At 41.8% G+C, this 20,751-nt stretch overlaps 1 protein-coding gene and 2 long non-coding RNA genes across 10 annotated transcripts in view; 2 read left to right on the top strand and 1 right to left on the bottom strand.

Annotated features, from left to right (window-relative positions):
* Positions 1–16,241, bottom strand: part of LOC310755543 (cholesterol transporter ABCA5-like) — a 57,126-nt gene extending 40,885 nt beyond the window's left edge. For 2 of the 8 annotated variants that reach the window (XM_083598551.1, XM_083598557.1), the window contains exons 1-9: positions 15,935–16,083; positions 14,886–15,213; positions 13,706–13,774; positions 12,831–12,951; positions 11,900–12,104; positions 10,175–10,336; positions 9,510–9,607; positions 7,115–7,344; positions 3,640–3,781 (exon numbers count right to left, since the gene is read on the bottom strand). In XM_083598551.1, coding sequence (XP_083454677.1) covers positions 3,640–3,781; positions 7,115–7,344; positions 9,510–9,607; positions 10,175–10,336; positions 11,900–12,104; positions 12,831–12,935 — 942 coding nt within the window. In that variant the 5' untranslated portion in view covers positions 12,936–12,951; positions 13,706–13,774; positions 14,886–15,213; positions 15,935–16,083. Of the gene's footprint in view, positions 1–3,639; positions 3,782–7,114; positions 7,345–9,509; positions 9,608–10,174; positions 10,337–11,899; positions 12,105–12,830; positions 13,775–14,885; positions 15,214–15,934 lie in introns of all 8 variants that reach the window. The other 6 variants (XM_083598554.1, XM_083598553.1, XM_083598556.1 and 3 more) reach the window with 6 other exon arrangements.
* Positions 11,991–14,692, top strand: LOC310755753. The gene is made up of 2 exons (XR_014544511.1): positions 11,991–12,084; positions 14,178–14,692. It is a non-coding gene; the product is annotated as an uncharacterized lncRNA (long non-coding RNA).
* A 17-nt stretch (positions 16,242–16,258) lies between the features above and the next one.
* Positions 16,259–20,750, top strand: LOC310755750. The gene is made up of 2 exons (XR_014544507.1): positions 16,259–16,329; positions 19,535–20,750. It is a non-coding gene; the product is annotated as an uncharacterized lncRNA (long non-coding RNA).
* Position 20,751: the final 1 nt, after the last annotated feature.

Below are 20,751 nucleotides of genomic sequence, written 5' to 3'. Positions count from 1 at the left end.
TCACTTTCAATTAAGATTCAAGGCTCAGAAAGACAGTGAATGGCCAAGATGCAATTCAAATCACAGTGCAGCTCTTACATTTAATGAGGTTTTCAATGTTAAGCAATTATGTATTTTGCTTTGATTCCATGAAAAGACGGGCTGCAGGAGCTGCTGCTCATGGAAGTGGGATGGGAGGGAATTTTCCCAATTCTCTCTTCCCATGACTGTCTTCTGAGTCACCTGCCATGCCCTTCTATGAATGAGATGTCCCATGAGCAGAATGCTACATTTATATAACATTTTCTGGCCAAGATTGATTCCCAAAGAAGTTTAAAATTAAAATCTTTATAAGCAATATGTTATTATTTCTGGGGGAGGTTATTGTTCTCAACCCAAGCAGCATTTTCTCAAGGGGCAGAAGGAATCACAGATAGATTCAGGGACTGGTTGATGGTAAAGATGCCAGCCCACAGAAGCAGTCTTTCCACTAAACTTCATCCAAATGTACGGACTATACACATTATAGTAGAGGCCTGATTGTACAATATGCAGCCTATATAAACCTTTCATGTAAATAATGGGCAGATTGTGCAGAACAGAGAGCAAGATCAGAATTTGACTTTAAAGGCCCTTGAATATACAGTCCATTTACATATGCTATATTCATAAATTCGGAATAAGTGCAAAATCAGTACCCACAGGTCACCTTCTCTTCTTGCTATAAATAGATGTTTCCATACATTAAATGTTAGGAGCCAGAAGACTTTGGGCCAAACTAAACATAGGTATGCTTGGGAAATCTGAACTTTACAAATTCCAATATGAATTGACCTAATCCAAAACTCCTGGACTAATGTATGGAACAGAACATTGCTATTTTAATCACTTCTCTGAATGTTGCAACACAGCAATTATCCCAAAAAAGTTTTAACATTTTGAGATAAAATACATTCAATAACACTTATTTATATGCAAATTGTGCAAACTTTTTAAAAAGAAAGTAAATTAGTACAGAAATGGGACAGAATGGGCATATAAGTGAATACATGCAAAAGACACATGGACTAAAATAGGAATGGACAAATTGGTCTAAATAACCGAGATGGGGCAATCATAAGGGTCTTAGGCACATTCACATGTCATGGTGGGAAAGAGGACTACATGAAAAGAAATACAGTCTGTTCTCCCCAACTCCCACCAGCACCACATTCCATTGCTTCAAGCAATTCTACCCAGCTCAATTCTTCTACCCAATTGTCCCACTATCAAAGATGAGCTGGAAGAAGACTGCTTAATGAAACAAAGCACAGTGAAGTGGCGAGTTTCGCTCATCTCCCCAAGTATGCCCTTTCATATAAAAGATATACTGCCCTTCCAATTGCACTTGGCATCTGAACAAAAACGGCAGACAGATAGATGGGTGGCAACCCTGTCACATGCAGTTTGGTCCTGAGAAACACAGATAAATCAGAAACAACATGCGTTATGTAGGGCCACTCTTGTGCAGAATGCTGTGGACAGACTGGCAATGGGAACAGACTACTGCCCACACACGGCACCAATGTTAATAGTCCTGCCCTGACTTCCCATCTGCTTCCCATCTACTTGCACTGGGGTGCTTTTGAACTGCTAGGTTGGCAGGAGCTGGGACCGAGGAATGGGAGCTCACCCCGTTGCGCGGATTCAAACCGCCAATCTTCCGATCGGCAAGCCCAAGAGGCTCAGTGGTTTAGACCACAGCGCCATGACTGTGCTGGCATAACAGTATGCCTACATAATGTGCTACAGAAGGAGAGGAATCCTGTTCTGACTAAAATGTTAACCCTGATTGTGGTATAACATTACAACAAATGAGCTTGCATTAGTTCAGAGACTCCTGCTGCTGTAAATGGACACTTCAACATTACTGCCTTCTGCACTACACAAGGAGAGGAATTCAACAAATGTTGCAGGCAATCATGACACACCAACAGCTGTATATAAGACTCAGACGGGGACAACACAGTTCAGACAACTAGGTAAGTTACACTACTCTGTGCATGTGTCCAGAGAAATCACAGAAGAACTCTGGAAACTTATTAGCCCTGTATGTTTACTGTTTGTGCAAAGTTAAAAAGGTTACGGTCATGTGTATCTTTTCAGAATTCTTGCAAATACCCTGTCTCTCAGGATCCCAGATAACGCACAATAACTTCCATTGCTACCATTGGCCACCACACACAGTTAAACGGAAGCCCAGTGGGCGGGGGGAAAGGCAGGAATCCATGCCTGAAACATTACTTCTCCAGATCTCTCCCATTTTTGTCCAATCCTCACCCGCTGCTACAATATGGACAGTGTAAACTCCCAATAATATTTTCGCCTTCAACGGCAACCAATATTGTCTCCAGCTCAGGGTACGTACACACTCTGCAGGAAGAGGGGATGTTTGCCATGAAGGTGGGATCTCAACGCATACCAGCAGAGGCAATGAGATGCATAGCTACCTTTGAGATTGAGAAGTGGAGCACTTGACCCCAATGATGCCTAGTATAAGCTCTCTTCCTTACCAGGTCAGATGGAGCAAAGAAGGTGGCACACAGCACTAAAGGCAGAAATAGACAGGATGGGATAAAGGGGGCTGAGCAAAAGTGACAAACCATTGGCTCTATGGGTTCCACAAGGTCCACACATCACCTTTTTCAATTGGCTGTCACATTGCTTTGCCTCAGGTATGCCGTCTTCCAGTCCTTTTAATGAGAGACTGTACCCACGTGAGACCTCATGCATACTAAACTTGTGCTGGGTTCTTTAAGAATTCCCTTAGTCCTGGTTTATATAGTTGGGTCCTGCTATCTCCCGCTACATACTGCACAGCTCATTTCTGCTGCGTTAAAATGCAGGTCCTAGAAATGGCCTCCAGGAGCAGCCTGTTGAGGTCCTTGCTCTTCCTTATGTGTTATGTTCCTGTCCTTTCCAAATAGCTTGCTCATCCCAAAATCTGTATCTTTGGGGGAACATTATTGTCCAATTCAGCTTAAACCTTCTTGGGAATCCATTGTGTTAGTGCTGTGATCAGAGTAGCCAATCTGAATGCCTTTGTGCACTTGAATGACTTTGTGCACTTGTCTGTCAAAAGATGCTTGTTTGCAGACTGCCTGTGTAGCACTATTAGGGGGATTTATAATTCTTCTCAATAAGAAGTGGTCCCTGAAGGGTTTCACTGTACGTATCAGCTATTATGCTCCTGCTCACTAAACCATAGTGGTCTATACTGGGCACAGTGTTGTGGAGCCTTTGGGGCTGCTGGGTTATATTTTATATGTGTTCTAGCTAGGGTGACATGATGCCATCACTCTTGTTGACCGGATCCCTCCATGGATGGCTAATACGGCGAAGCCATCAGCATTCAGTGTTGCGAATTGGTGGGGTGGCAGAACTGCCATGGAGGCTGTAGTTGTGTCTGTTAGACCTGCTACATTTTATCTGGGTAGAAGTAACATTATTCTGGTGGAAATCCATAGCATCTTCCCTTAACGCCCCTGGGATTATCCCTAAATTAGTGAGTACCTGTGAAACACCATCATAGGATACCTCTATGTCAACAGGTAGGACAATCCTAAAACACGTAGCTTCAGCATATTGGCAATGAGCAAGCACACATACATACACACTTACGGAGGATAATCCATATAGGAAAAAAAGAAGAAATATCACAAAGCTGCTACTTTGGGGAAAGAGCGAAGAAAATGTTGCAATAACCGACATGAGAAGGGACATGACAAGAATCAGACTGGTGTAGAGCAAGACCCAAGAAAGCCTAGAAAAAGGGAAAACACAATGAAGGCTCATGAATTCAAAGTTATCTATACGAACTACTAAGTTGAAGCTAAATATTAGTCAATACTAAAATGGACCCTTGCCTGAAATTAATGAAGCACACAATCGCAGTAAGCATGACAAGATGAATTACTTCATATTCATCTAAAATATTTGCAATGTACATAGTAAGCCACAAACCAAGAAAAGTAATTTTTGCTGGGTAAGTTGGTCATGGGAAGAAAATAACTAGTTAATGTTAGGCTTAGAGCTTATGTGGGCATTTCCACTGAAATAAACAAGTGGTACATATATTGTCTGCTGCCAGTGAAAGGCTTCTCTGGGAAGGAATCATTTGGACACCACTGGGGTACAAGCAATACATATGACTTGAGGACAAAATGATGGAGGTCCTCTCATCTTGTGAGGTCTGCCGGAGATTAAGAGTTGGCAAGACCAAAACTGAAGAGTGAACACGACTTGTCCCTGCAGACCTCACAAGCTGGGAGGAGGTCCATCATTTTGCCAGCTTTGAATTGGCTCAGAAAAGTGATCCAAGGGTTTTGGAAGGGCTTCGATAGGGCCAACTCACCCATGAGACAAAGTGAGGTGACTGCCTCGGGTGGTAGGATCCACAAGGCCAGCAGATCTGGCCTCCAAGGAATGCATCGCCCATTGCTACTGCTGCTACCATGGTGGCAGTGATGGCTGCAATGTGCTCCTTAGAGGCTGAATCTGTTGCCTCCTCAGCAGCCCCTCCCATACTGCTTCCACAGCAGCTTCTTGGCGATTCAAAGTTGGCCCCTTTGACTCCCAATTTAACCACTGAGAAAGATTGATTTTATTCCCTTCCCCCTTGTTCCTGATGTAGATTTCCATTCCTCTCCTCTTCTCTGGTGAGGGAGAGCCATTTTGTGGTTCGCCTCAGGTGCCAAAATATCTTGGGCCAGCCCTGGATCACTTCCAATTTAATCCAAGGTGATCTTGAGAGTGCTCACCCATATATTCTAGTTGCATGTAGTTCTATTTCCATTCCTAATATACCATGCACTTCACACAATGATGTTACCTGGCAAAATGGATATTGTCTATTTTAATAAATCACTCAAACTTCTCAAGGCAGCAGGGATTGAATAAAACAGTTGGTATAATTGACATTCTATCTAACTTGTCTCAAAACCTTGGGCAAAAAGATGGTTGAAATTTTGACAAGTAGTAAATGCACAATGTTGGTGCATGACACCCCTCAAAGTGGTGTTCATTCCACAAGTGTTTTATTACAGCAGCAATATTTTATAATAGGCATTTTTAGTCATGTGGTAATCTCAAACAAATAAACTGCAGAAAGAGGGGTTTTCATAAACTACAAGAAAGAATGAATGGGAATGAAATAAAATTGAACGGAAAATTAGAGAAGAGAAATGAAATTGATTTGGCTATGGAGAAGAGAAATAAACTAGAGGAAATAAATGGAGATAAACTGAAATGGAGAGTAGGGATGAAATGAAGGCTTAAAAGTGTGCAGTTGAATGACAGATAATATAGAGAAGATCACCAACAGTAACAGCACAGAAAATACCTGTAGATTGAAGAATGAGCGTCTGCATATCTGCTCAGAAGCAAGACACAGTCTCAATAGTTTACGCATGATATCTGGAAAAATACTTTGGGCCCTACACTCTTATTAATATCTGTATAAGTAGCCTACACATGTAAATTCTATAATGGGAATTGTAATGCAAAAATATGCTGTGTTGCAACAACAAATATTAACTGAAAGGAGGTGTTTAACCTTTTGGGGCTCAAAGCTGACCTCTGTCTTCTACTCATTTGACATATTGACTTTTCCCATTTAGATCTGCATTCTTTTCACAAGAATAGCCAACCAAATGTTCCACGCAGCTTGTAAAACAGGCATGAGGGCAACAGCATCCCCACCCCATTGTCCCTTAACATCTGATTACTTAGGGAGAGACAGAAACACAGTTTTTATTTTATGTGTGGCTGTATGAGCTCTTCTGGGTGCATGACAGAGACAGAGCGGCGGCTTTGTGTGTTGCCGTTTCTCAGGCTTTGGCATTGTGTTCCCATATATAAAATGGGGAAATCATTTCCTCAAAGTCTTCTACATGCCCATTTCCTTGATCATATAATGCATATCACATGCAGCTTGGTTCACTGCCTTAAGGTTAAAGTTAGCACACAAATGGGACCACTTAAATTAACCAAAGATGTTCACATAGAAAAACTGTCACAAGAACACCATGATGATGTTAGCTTTGATCCTAAAACAAACAAAAAAAATCATAGAAGAAAAAAACACTGTGCCTTCCTTACTCCTGTAACCTTTCCAGAGGGGTTGGGGGGTGTAGGGTGTTAAAGTTATAAGTTTAAAAGCACATAACATGCTGCGTTTGAATGCACTACATTTAAAATGCTGCAAAAGCAACAGAAAAGGCTGGCATTTTTCCAGTTCAGTAAGATAAGCTACCTGATGACTCATTACCAGAAATTCACAGCAGGAAGCTGAAACTTAAGCCTGTATGTGAGTTTGTTGGTGTTTGATAGCAGCAGTATCATCATCAGAAGAGTTGCAGAGAAGCTCTGCAAAGATGAGTAAATTCAGGTTCTCCCGCTGGGACCAGAGGGGGGAAAGTATAAAGGACTGAACCCCATTGTTCGTTTGTAATGGGTTACTTTGTTATTTCGTGACATTTATCTTATTGCAACTAGTATTTAAGACTGTTCCGCAGGAAAGCTTTTAAACTCATAATTGTAGTGGAGAAAATCCAACTCTATGCAAGATCCAGATCAGAGATTCTGCTGAACAACTGCAACGTTGGGGGGTGTCCTCCTGAGCAATGCGGGAGGGTTGATGGAGGGTTTCTAATTTTTAGTGATTCTCCCTTCCCTCAACAGGTGCAACATGTTCTAGAGCACTGAAACATTCTGGAGAGACCTCTGGTCCTCTGGAGAGGCTTGCTTGCTTGCTTGCATAAATACATACACACACACTTGCGAATCACTTCACATAAAACATCCCAAAGTGATTAACCAATAAAAATACAAGTGCAGAGTACAGCCACAGAGACAAGATGATCTTTCAGGTATCCTGGTCCCAAGCTGTTATAATAGGGCTTTGTAAACCAGTACCAAGTCTCAGATGGCTGCAGCAGGGGAGGAAGGCACAGGAAATTTTCCTTTTATGAACTTTCTTAAGTTGGCTTAACTTATTATGTGCTGCTTCTTCCTGGAGTAGCATAACGCACTGATATGAGATAAATAAACGGAACAAAAGTTGCATTAACATCAAAGAACTAAGAAATATGCATACCAAAAAGCTGTGTCTTGAAGTCCCATTACCATTAAAAATTCCTTCAGTTTCTTCTCTTTTTCTGTCATAATATGAATAGTCAAAAAATAGCCAAAAGGTGAAAAGGCAATAACTAAGTAAATTAAGATTACTGCACGAAAGAAATTATCTATTTCCACAACAGCAGACTTTCCCATCTTGACAGCTTTTGCTGATTCCAGTTCTTCCAAAACTGATTTATTAGTCTTCAACTAAGAAAAATGAAATGTTAAAATCAGATTTCTAATTACTGTAGCAGCTATTTCAACAGGCATTTTTTATTTCCAAAATAAACTGTAAATCTGCAAATACCAATCTCATTGCTTTAACTAGTTTTTATACCAAACTTAACTTACTGCCATGAAACTCAAAAGGGATCCTTCACAACAGCATTTTGGTTACAAGGTATAGTGAGTGCCCAGAGTTTGCCTTGTTCTGCTTTCACCAAGTTCACATTTTCCAAAAGTGGGTATGGCAATCTTTATAAATTACAGTTTATTCTGTCTCTCACAGGTACAATAAACCTACCATTAAAATTATGGACTGGTCATTTCTTCATCAGAGGGCAAACAGGCAAATTTAGCAGGGGATCAAATACTTTCCCCCCTACTGTACATTCAGGATATCAGTTCAATATGTCAAAATCCCTCTTTAAAAAATCAGTACCAAATTATTTTACTATATGAAAGAGTGGCCACATAAATTCTGCAGCGTTAATTATTACCCAGATATTCATGAACTGGAAATCTTCATTTCTCAGAGTTCTAGAATATCAGTGTGGCAGGATGCAATTGCTGGATCTAGTAGCCCAGTGTAGTGAAGCAGTCTTTTAGTCTGGCAGCACCTATACTTCCAAATTCCTTTCCAATTGTCATTAGGCAGGCACTTTCACTTCATATAAATGCTGGTTGAAAACTGTTATTTCAGCAAGCCTACTCAAGACATATAATTTAAGTATCTATATTTGTTTTTAAAAGTTTTACTGATTATTTTATGTATACAGTGGTACCTCAGCTTTCGAACATCTCCATTGACAAACGTTTCGGTTTCCGAATGTCGTAAACCCAGAAGTAAATGCTTTGGTTTTCAAACTCACCTTGGAAGTTGAACATGCCATGCGGCCTCCGTATTGAGGCTTCCGTAATGAGTTTTTGGTTTTTGAACGTTTTGGATCTCGAACTGTCTTCCAAAACCGATTATGTTTCAAAACCGAGGTACCATGGTATTTGACAACTTTGTGAATTTTAGCAGTGTTTTCTTGATAAATGTATGTGCCGGCTTAAATAGTGGTTTATGAAATTTCATAAATAAAATTTTAGTGGTGACTCTCACAAACTTTTTTCTCACTTGGTTCGTGAAGAAAAAAAATACAAAGTAGTGTTTGCTGGATACATATTGGTAATTGCTACAGTGTCTATGAAAGGATACATATGGGTGTCAAATACAAATTCATGTGAGTAGAACTCCACTCAGAGGGTACTCCCACTGGCAGAAGAAGAGGGGTGAGGCAAATTTGACTAATTATCCCATGCCTATAAAACCCCCATGTCCCACCCTCAATTCTGCTCCGAAGGCTTCCACAACTCTCTAAAACAACATGCAAGGTGAGCTGCATAGGAAAGGAGGTAATCAGAAAAAAACTGCCTCCTCCCACCATTTCGTCCTTGAATAGAATGAATACTTCCATTTGCAGAAAGGTAACTCAAGATTCAAATCATGGCTTTTAACACATATATTTATACTACGTGTATACACAGGGATCCATAACTGGCCATAGTTCCTTAGGGGTATATATACAGTATTCATTTGCATAAATGTATATGGTAACACTCAGAATAAATTATCTGCCATTAATGGTTGACGCAGATATCCTGATGGAAATCACTGCCTAAACTTAACATTCAGTGATGATCGGAACTGTTACTATCATGCCTTATGCTTAGGGGAAAGCACCTCATTGCATTTGTTCACACATCACATTAAGCCAAACAAAAACAAACAAACCTCTCAGAAAGGAGATTAGAGCTGCTTTGCTCTTCCCTAATTGTTTTGTACTGTGCTGCTGACTTAGCATGTCATCCAAACTTGCATTTGTGGTTTCGCTTTCCCAGACAAGCCGTGAGCTGTAAACCACAGAAGCAGCCTTGGTTGCAGTTCGTGGTTTGTCTGGGGAGAGCTAAATCATGAAAGCAGCTATGATCTCTTATCCAGGAGCCCACACATTTGCTGATTTGGCTTAACATGATGTGCGAAGCACACCATTATATAAAATATCCTGAAATACAAGGGGGGGGGACCCATATTACCTTTTGATATGTCAGCTATTACAAAATAATGGTGATTCAGAGTTGCTCACATTCTGATTATTTATATTTACCTCTATAATTGCTGCATCAATGTAGATCTGTATGCCTGCAAATCCAGAATGCCAGTATGTTTCAGCTTCACACATTTTGGAAGGGGTTGAACAACTGGCTATGGAAAAAAATCAAAGCATAAGAAGGAAAATCTAAACTCTGTTAATTATTCAAAAGCATCAAAACTGGGTTGACATTAGGTTTCTGCACTATACATGCAGATTCTAAAAACTTATGAATTTACTCATCTCCACCATTCTAGATACCATACCAGCATGGATAGATTGCCCTACAATTCATGCAGAGGATCAAGATACTGATGCTCAGAAATTAATAAAATAGCCATGCGGAGCTATACACAATCGGCAAAACAAGTAGTAGCAGATAGTCTTGCTATTGCAAGCCACCCCTACGACTGAAATTCTAACACAATAAGATTTCTCTATTCAATGAGTAATGCCAATTGTGCAAATATCTTGAAAATCTGGGAGCTTGCAAACAGGGCCTAAAATAAGCATGTGGAAAGGATTCCTAAATATCTGTTTCTATTAAAACAGTTTTCTCCGATTATTGTTGTTGACTGTTTTTTTGAGTCTCCATTTTCAAGACAAGGTCAAACATCTACGTTTTGTACTTTAAAATTAACAAGCACACATATTTTACATATTCATTTATTTAAACTTACCTATTGATGTCGGGAGGATTAAAGATCTTGGAGCCACTACAGTAGGAAATCTGAGGTGATAGGACATGGAATCATTGAAAATGACACCCACAAAGTTTTCTGGGTGCTGAAGACTAGCCTCTTCCATTTCTGCCTCACTCAGAAATTCTTTTGCATCTTCTGCTGCAAAATAGCAAAGTTACTTGATTACTTTTTTGCAGGAAGCTGCCTAATACAGAGTCAAACCACTGGGTCCATCTAGTTCAGAGATCTCTGTGCTGGCTTCGACCAATTCCAGCTACAAAAGCTACTACTGCTAAAGGTACCAGGGGAGCGACAGAAACTGTTACTGTTGAAGGTGACAGAGATCCACCTTGCCATGAGTCCAGAAAGACATGCTGCTCAGAATCCCCAGAGACTATCAGGGACATGGGCTGTTTTTGTTGGGGTAAATATTTAATTCAAGAGGTGTGGGGGGGTTTTTTTACTGTTATTGGGACTGTTTTTGTATTTTATTGTTTGTTAGACCTTTTATGAATTATAATTTTTAGTATATTACCTAGTGACGTGTTTTAATTAGCTTATTGTTTGACTGTTTACATTTTGTTGTATTTTGTAACTTAGTAAATTATGCATATTTTTATATTTTTAGCTGCCTTGAGTGTGGCTTCCTATGGAAAGACGGAACATAAATAAATGATGATTATACTGATGAATTCAGGATCTCAAGCAGGAATCTCTCTTGCACCTACCTGAAGATGTTGAGAATTGCACCCAGGGCTGTCTGTATCAAAGGAGATACTCTGTCACTAAGCTAAGGCCCTCCCCCAATGAGAGCTGTAATTCAACATCTGGAGGGCCACAGGTTCACCATCCCTGCTGTAGATGAGCATGGCTTTCTTTTATTTCCAAAATAGGAGGATTTTTTCCATTTTCCTTTGTGGCTCAATTCTGTTCATTAGTCATGTATTGTGCACTTTATGCTAGATATGGTGCAAGTATCACCCACTGAAGCACTGCCAAATCTGGCAATATCATCGCAGAGCCCATATCTTTCACACAGAAGCAACCTACTGAGAGGGTCAACTCTATTCTGCTTATGGAGGGTGAGGTGGGAAGAGTGTGAATACATATATAGTGAGCTGGGCCAAGAAAATCTTGCTAGTGCCCCATAGATCAGATCAATTGCTGACAGCAAGAGCCACAACTTTTTCCTGCTCTAAAAGCATTCTTAAAAATGTTAACATTTGGAAATATTATGCAAATTGTGTCACAAACCTATACCCAAATTCTTTCAAGTATCCAGCAATACGCCTAATACAACCTAAGGCTCTAATAATTAAAATATCAAGAATGGATAAGACAAAAAGTATCTTAGAAAGTTCTCACAGCTCCTGAATTGATACTAAAAATATATAAATGCAGTACAAATAAGAAATAGACAAATTGTTTTAAAATGCCAAAATGACAACTGTGAAACTGAGCTTTAAAAGCACACCACTGTATTGTCTAGTGGTAGTAAAGGGAGTGAATATTTGGCTACATAATTATGTTTAGGTTTTAAAGAGCATTACATCCTTTTTGTTACTTTCTATGTTTAGTATGAGAAATACATGCAACAAACTCAAGCGGTTTCAACTTTTAGTATCTCTGCAATAAGACACATACTTTCCCCAGTAAATTCAAGAAGGAAAACCACACCAGACAAATTGATGAAAGACAGTGCAGAATGACAACTCATTGTACCTTCTGGGCAGTATTCTGAAGTCACTTTATGCATGATTGTTCTTGTCATATTAGTCACTGGTGTGTAGCCAATAATAAACTCAGAGATGCTGGAGCAACTCGTAGAATCAAGATTACAATCTGGAACTTCATCATGCCTTTTGTTAGGCTGAATCATGCTTATTATTATTAGCAAACCTAAAAAGGTAAGTGGAATCAGGACTTCCTGTATATAGGGAACAAACAAGTTAAATGGTAAAAGAAGAAACGAAATGAGAGAGCCACAGTTGCATTTATGCACACAGGCCCAATGAAGACAACCAGCTTAGGTACACATAACAGAGAAGAGGGGCTGCAGCATTTACTACAAAACGTAAAGATGAATGAGATATATGTAACAAAATGTACATACTGCTCAATAGTAAAACCTCAAAGTGGTTTGCAATTCTGCATCATGCACTATTAATAGTTTAAAAACGTATTAGCAACTCTTGGCATTTAAAGAAAAAGAGATTGATGTATTTATGATATATGGTTTATTTACACATATATACAAACTGAGCTTATGACGTTCACAGCATTAACACCCCTAAAGTGTCTTGTTTCTCCCTTATCCATAGCTCTGTCTTTGTCTCCCTTAGCCACAGCCTTGGATTCAAACAGAAATCGAACATTTCCTACCCTTTCTCCAGCTTGCTGCTTTACTTCTAGGTCATATCACTCAAAAACTCTACTCCAAACTCTGGCTTTGTCTGTTGACATTTGCCATCTCACACTGAACCCCTTAACAACTCACCACCCAGGCTATCACTTCAGCAGGAGGCTAGTCTGTCTATTCCCAGAATAAGAAGCCTTGATTTAATTTAACACTCACTGGATCCAGGGATTGGAGTGGTCTGGCACACAGCTTAGCACTCCAAACTCATAACAGCATATAAAAAAATCAACTCACCTGAACACTAGCCTTTTTAGTCCTCCATTTAACTAGACAGTTCTTGTATAAAAGAGCTCTGGTCTGTCGCCACACTCCTATTTGTCTCGGAGGATCCAGAGACATTTTTTATGTGTAGCCTGAAAAGCAAAGCAATACATGAGTGCCTTTGCACTTTTAAAAATGCACTTTAAATTAATTTGCACCTTTAAAAATGCCCAACAATAGTTAAAACAGCCAACTCTTACATACTCTTAAAGTTAATATTGGGTCTTTCTGGATGCTCATTCACAAGTTCTATTTTATCCCTCATTTAAATGGCCATAAACATTTACCGTATCCTCATTTAGGAATGAGTCACATTGAAGTAGTCCCCCATTAAGTCAGTTTAAAAGCTGCTCTAGGACTTGTTTGATGTTAACCACCACCATTATAATCCCATCACAGATCAAATGGAGTCTTATCTCTTTTCAACAGGCACAGCTATTTTCAAACTGTTCCTTGGTGCTTTAAGAAAGCTAAATTCTTTCTCTTGACTCACTCATCAACACATAGACCCTCACAGTTCTGGTCCTGTGCGTAGAACAAGCCCTCACAGACCCAATCTAGTTCACCCTGCATATGGAGCAAGTAGGAAAGCTAATGTGGTATAGTGGTTAGTGGGCTGTATAAGGATTAGGGAGACTCAAGTTTGGCACAATGTTCACTAGCTGACCTTGGAACAGTCACTTTCTCACATACTAAGTCATCTCACAGAGCTGGTGTAAGGAAAATAAGGAAGGAGTGCATATAGCCTTGAGCTACTTAGAGGAAATGTGGAATATGAAATATATTCAAGAATAAGTAACACTTATGGAAACACTATTGAGGAGGTTCTGAACTTCATTGTCTTTCCTTAGTTTTTCTTCCTAGATTGCACAATTCATCTGTGTCTGAGTGCCACAACTGTTGACCCCTCTCCTGCACTGTGAACATTCACCACATATTTATAGGGTAGTAATCTGGAATTTTTCTAATAGGCAGGCAAGTCACCATACAATCAACATACCTATCACAAGTTCATATTGATTATCCACATAAGCTCCCTCTCCCATAGGTTCGGTGACAGGGTTGCAAGTAATTCTAAATAAGGAATCTTTTAAGGTATTCTGAAAACTAATAGCTATCAACCATCTGAACAGATTTCCTCACACTTGAAAGAATCAGATATTGCAAGATTCTGAACTTCACCAAGCAATGAGTGGCCCACAACAGTGAACTAATTCTAAAGGGCTCCTTCACTAGAGTAGTTCTACCTCAATCCAGATAAGGCACCAAACACATCAAGTGCATGACCAGATCCATGTATCTGTTCTCTCTATATAACAGGACAGTCCAAAGGTTGCCATGGTGGCTATGAAATCCTGAGTCACTCCTTGTATAGTAAGGCCTCATGTGGATTATTGCAGCCCCCACTCAGACCAACAGCCCAGAAATCTCCAACATGGTAAAATTGAGACCACCACAGAGATGGTTAGAACCTCAGTGTCTCCCCACAGCCCAACACTGATGGGTAAAAAAACAGAAAAGAAAAAGGAATTACTATGAAATACAGCTGTTTTGCCTGACCCTAGCCATCTATTCACCTGTGATGCTTTGCAGATAATGCAGCTGGACATCTCCAGGACAGAATAAGACACAGTGTCACACCAGCTAGGTTTCTGTAGCACATGCCAGATCGATCCCTTCATCCAGGATTAAATCCAGGAGAACTTTCCTCTTATATAGCTTGGCACAATCTCCTTCTCCCCACCTCAGGCTAATAAACATACCTCCCTTACTTGCCCAGAATTAGCAACAGATCTTCTCCACAAAATCCTTCCCATGAGACAAAAATAAAGAACTTTCTACATTCTTCATGGCCAAAAAAAAAAAAAAAAAAAAAAAATCCCTTTCACCTGAACAGTTTCCACCTTACATCTGTCTGTCAACAGCACCTACTTAAACGAGTTCCTTGGACAGCAGCCTTTCAGAACAGCCAGGTGTTAAATGCTTAATTAAAAAGTAATGCTTTTAAATTTAAAAGTATTAACCAACCTGTGTAGACTGAAAACGATCTGCTAGGGAGAGAAACGTGCAGGATCCTTGTGTCTCAGCTCTTCTGGGATTCCAAAGTCAAGACATCAGAATCCTGACCCTATATGACATCTGGCACAAGCCGCACCCGTGGACGTGAAAGTCTTAAGATGGACAAGCAAGAACAGGAGTCAGCAGGAGGCCGTTAAAAGACCCCAGGAAGGAAGAAGCACAGACACGGTGTTCCCACTGGCCCTCAGCCACACTTCAGCTCATCATCGCCTTGCCGTCTCCTGGTTGGCATTTCAGTCCCCAACGTAGCATCGTGCCAATCACGTCCTCCTCCTCACTGCAGTCCGGGAAAGGAAGATGACAATTAGTAATAGAAAGCAGCAGCAAGCAGCCTCCAAGGAGCCAGACCAGGCGGTGGCAGCGGAGGCAGCTTAATGGGTTGGACCTAAATGGCAGCCCAGAGAGGAGAGGATTCAAGCAGCAGCAGCAGCAGGCAATCCTAAAACCCAAGGAGGCAGGCAGGTGCTGGAGCAGAGGAGCAGTGAAAAGGAGGGGATAATGGGGATAAGAGAAACAGCGCCTGTTTCCTCGCTGGCCTTCATCCCGTCCTAAGCTCTCTTTTTTCCCTATTCACTGTGTCTCCAAGCGACGCCTGACTGAGTCGATTTGAGGGATGCATTAGGGCGCTGGCTCCATGCCCAAAAAGGCAACCCATGCACCAGCCTCTGCGACGCCTTTCAAAGCACAAAGGTCGGTTCCTTGCCCCTCAAGCCAAGGGCAATAAGGCATCTGGAGAAGGTGCAGCTGCTGCTGCTGCTGCTGCTGCTGTGGTGGGACAGCCCCCCAGCCCCATGGGCGTATCCAGGGGGGAGGGAGCTGCTTCCCTTAAATCAATACAAATCTGAGGACCCCTCCCCCCAAAAATCCTGGCTACGCCCATGCGTCCCCCCCCTCCAAAAAACACAAAAGCCCCTCCTCCCTTTTATCACCAGAGTGGCTGGGGTCACCAAGTCAGATGGGCGGGGTACAACAATTTTAATTATTGTTATTATTATTACCCCACACTAACGTATCCTGCCTTCCCTCGCTTGCTTTCCCCTCATGGATGCTTTAGCTGAGAACCCTTTGCTTTGCAAACGGGGTTGGGCTAGATGACCCCTCGGGGTGCCCCCTTCCAACTCGACGCTTCCAGCATCCCTCCCTTTCGCCTCACCGCAGCGTCGCTCCTCCTCACGGCGGTTTCCTTCCCGTGCCACCGCTCCCGGCCTGCGCGCGCAGCTGCTGCCTCCGGATGGGAAGAAGGCCTTTGCGTCAGGCCGCAGGATCCCTGCCGAGCAGCGAGCGGCGGCGTCGGCGGCGTCTCTCTAGTCCCCAAGCGGCGGGAGGGAGGGGAACGCGGGAGCGACAGCTACTTCCCGCCGGCGCCGCCCTTCTTCACTCACCTGCGCCTTTGGTGAGGGGACCAGGGAGCCGAACTCACCTGTCCTTGGGGCGGCGGCGGCGGGGGGGGGGGGGGGAGCCTTAGCTGCGCTAAGTCGTCGGTAGAGCCGCCAAATCAGAGGCAAAGACCGGCCAGCATCTTTCCTCGCTTTGCCGTCTTCGTCTCTGTGTGTGTACTGCGGCCAATAAGCAAATTAACCATGGGCCGTAGCCAAGGGCTATTCAATTAACTGAGGTTCTCAATCAACTGAGGTTCTGCCCTCCCCGCTCCAGTGTGTGTGCAATATGTGTGCAAATTAACCAAGGGGTACTTAATTAACTTGACTTTCTGCCTTCACCCAGCAGAAGCATGTCCCGCCCGTTAATGTCATTTTCTTGTTGTTAATGTTATTTTTGTTATTTTTACCCGTGATTTCCCAGAAACCTCGGCTGTCGTCCCCCCCCAACAAAAATCCCGGCTACGCCCATGAAATTAACTTCGAGGATTCATTTGATTTATTCCAAACCCTCCCTATTTTCCAGGGACACCCCTGATTTAGAGAAGCCGTCCCAGCTTCTGATTTGATTCCGAAATGTCCCACTTTTCCTTAAGAAGTCCTATTTTCACTGGAGAAATGTCAGAGGGTATGGAGTTATTTGACTCCCCCCCCCCAAGCCATCTGAAGGCAATCCTGTATAGGTGTTGTTTTTTTAATGTTTACTGTATTATATTTTTTAAATACGTTGGAAGTAACCCAGAGTGGCTGGGGCAACCCAGTAAGATGTGTGGGGTATAAATATTAAAATTATCATTATGGAATCGGATGCCCCTGTTTTCAACCGAGAAGTGTTGGAGGGCATGTTACTCTGAAGCAAGGTTCCTTAGGATACAGCCTCTTTGCCTTAAACAAGAGGTGCAGGAGGGAGGGCAAGGGGAACTGATAACTGATTACTGATAACGAGAAGAAAATTTAGATTCGCAATTTATGTAAAGTGGGTTCTTGCGTTCAGGAGGAGTACTGTAGTCCCAAATGTGTAGAGTTAAATAAAAGTCATCAGGTAACTGTGTTTGGAGGTTTGAGGCAATATTATTATTCTCCGTGCATGCACCTTTGAACAGCAAGTCCTCCGTTGTTTGGCATTGCTTCTGAAAAGACCCGTGGCAGTTTCAAAAATGATTTGACACAGCATTCAAGGGCAGGGGCACAACGGCTCAAAAAACACAATACCAAATGCATCTCAAGACATTTGGAACTAGACAGACAAAAATAAACAAGTACGTAAGAGTCTGCTGTATCTAGCCATTGGCCCAACAATCCAGCATTTCATTCTCAGTGTGACCAACCAGGCATCTATGGGAAGCAGAAAAGTGGTACTTCACACAGTGCATCCTCAAACTATGAAATTTGCTTCCATAACATGACACGTTGGAACACCAACTCAGATGGCTTTAAAAATGGATCAGAGGATCCTGTCCATGATTATACCTTATGAAGGCCAAATTACCTTAGCTATATTTCTCCAGTAACTTAGCTATACATATTATTAGTTATGATGGCTATATTAACACTAAAACCCAGCCAGATGTTGTTGTTGTTTAGTTGTGTCCGACTCTTCGTGACCCCATGGACCAGAGCACGCCAGGCACTCCTGTCTTCCACTGCCTCCCACATGCTGGTAGCTTCATGCTGGTAGCTTCGAGAACACTATCCAACCATCTCATCCTCTGTCATCCCCTTCTCCTTGTGCCCTCAATCTTTCCCAACATCAGGGTCTTTTCCAGGGAGTCTTCTTTTCTCATGAGATGGCCAAAGTATTTTTACTATATTACTTCTGAATACCAAGTTCCTAACAAATCACAAGCAGTGAAGTGCTCTTAGGCTTTTGGGCTTCCCATTGACATCTGGCTGGTCATTGTGAGAACAAACTACTGAATTATATAGACATTTGGTCTGACCCAGCTTCTGATTTCCCCATAAAGCAGTCAGCAGTATGATTTACTGACCATTTTAATATTATTGATTACATAATTCAAACACTTCAGTCATGGCAGGAAGGCCAGATACAAAAAGTGCTTAAGACAGACAAGGTTCCAGTAGCGGTGAGCTGCTGATAGTTTTGAGAGTTTTGCAAACACATGTAACAACAAATGCTTTAATGCTAGCAGAAGCAAAGTCCCCTGCCCTCCAGAGAAGGGAGCAGGAGGATGGAAGACAGATATGGGTCGGTGTGGCTGGGATCACTCAGTTCTGAGTGCACTTGCAGTCTCTGCTCACAGCCATATTGGCTCATCCCTGGTTGGTCTATGGATGGGGCAATCAGGGCAGACCAGAGGGGAGACTTCTTTCTGGACCACTTAGACTTAGAGCCTAGAGGGAGCCAATATGAGGTGAATACCCAGTGTGGAATTTTACCTTCTAAGTTTTAGCTGGGTGCTTTGTTTTCTTTTGCACCACCTTTTATTTTCGATTCTCGTTTCTATCAAAACTGTCTTGGGGTGCAGGCATAGGGCAGGGACCATATTTGGGCAAAACCCTTCAGACACCTCTCAGTTCCTCTCTGAGATGGCATGAGGTTTGTGAGGGTAAGCAGCCAGAGCTGTTTAAATTGTCTGCTCTTGTCTGATGCCATTCTTCCTTCCTGTGTCCCTCAGCAGGAAAGCTGGGGGCATTCAGTGCCAGCAGACAGGCTGTCGGTAACACTGGAATGTATATGTATGAGAGCAGATTTATGGAAGCTGTAAGCATTCAAGTGCAGCTTGTTATACCTAAGTCCTGTGTTAGTCCTCATCTTCAGTTTCCTCCTACTCTGCTTCCAGCTGCCGGCACAAAAGTGCTTCAGCGCTGTTAGCATTATAATTCAAATAAATTATTCAAATCTTTAAATTGTAACAGCATGCCCACCGGAATATCCACCGAGGGTACTTAGTCACCCATTAGCATCCATCAAGATTAAGGAACTACATCCGAAATGTGCGCACAGTCCTTTTCTTGCACTCAACATTTTTGCACTACTCATTGCTGAATCAGTGCCATCTAAATCGTCTCTACACTCTCTTTCATCTTTGGGAACCCCCCACCCTCCCCAAGACCAACTCTCCCAAACCAACTCCCACTTAAAAGCTTTTCCTTGTCAGATAATTCATTTGCAGCTCACTGTTCATGTAGTAAGAAGCCCTGGAAATCGATTTTGTTTCCTTTGTACTATTTTTCTTCCCCCAATCTGTTCTATCCTTATAGGTGTCTCCATAGGAATTGGCAAAGGAGTGTCCACTTGCCCCCTGCTTCCTTGCCAGGGGCACAGGTCCCCAATAAAGGAGAAATCCTGGTGTGGAAGAAGAAATGTAGTTGATTTACGTGAGACACTAAGCTGTCGTTAGCTAAAGCTCATTTTGCAACTTGCAAATAGCCCTTTAAGGAAGACATCTTTGCTTTAGAATAGGCAACGCCTGACCTTCAACTTATTTCTCTCCCCTCAAATCTGACTTTCCCCTTTCACACCCCTAACATTAGAACAGCTGTTCATACCTCTGCAGGCCAAGCAATTTGCACTCTGGTCTTCACCTCTTCGCTACCGATTTCAAGTTAAAGATAATCATAGAGAACCAAAGCTATGTATCTAGTGCAGTGGAAGATTAAATCAATTCTTAAAAGCCCCCAAAGTCTCATTTAAGAGAGTCTTGCTCAGAAACGTGTTTTTGCTTACATACCTCTTTTGTAAATTTGGGAGTGACGAAGCTTTCCTAGGCTGCATACAGACCATACTTTTGAAGCATATTTAAAGCACCCCCACAATGATAGTACTTGACATCAAAATGCCCACCTGCATTTCCCCCCATTCAATCCAGATTTACCGCTTCTGGGGGAAATCTGCCTGGTTAAAATACCAACCAGTCAGCAACAACCTGTTTGTGGTATCTCAACCTTCTTTTTAAAGTACCGAGCCCCCTAAAATAATAGCAGCACAACTTTGACTTGTGTAAAAACCCTTCTCCCAATTTTCTTCAAATAGGAAGGCATGACAAATCCTGCAAGCGAAAATTGTGCTTGAGAAACAGCCTTCCAACATCAAAAATAACATGATTTTATAGGAACAAGATTTTGGAGGATCATTTGTCATATATACACATATTTTTCCACATCTTAGTTTTGCGTTTGTACTGTGCATTTAGCAAAGTCTGAATCGAAGTAGCAATAGCAAGAGTCTCTAGAACCTAATGGAAAAATTGACTTTTCGTAAGAGTACATGCTGAAGCAACAGTAAGTCTGCTAGAATCCAGCATTTAGCTTTCATACTATAGTGCTTAGTCAGAGGTTAACATTCTTTAATTAAGTACAGATATTTTAGGCCTTTGCATGGAATTCAGCTTACACTAGGGGTGTGCTAATGTGATCGCCTCTTTATCATTTTTGAAGAATTCTCTTTATATCCCAATCATAAATTGATTACATTCAAG

Source organism: Podarcis filfolensis (genome assembly GCF_964270895.1).
Source record: "Podarcis filfolensis genome assembly, chromosome: 2".
In the NCBI taxonomy this organism is placed as follows: domain Eukaryota; kingdom Metazoa; phylum Chordata; class Lepidosauria; order Squamata; family Lacertidae; genus Podarcis; species Podarcis filfolensis.
This window is presented reverse-complemented; position numbering and strand designations above follow the sequence as displayed.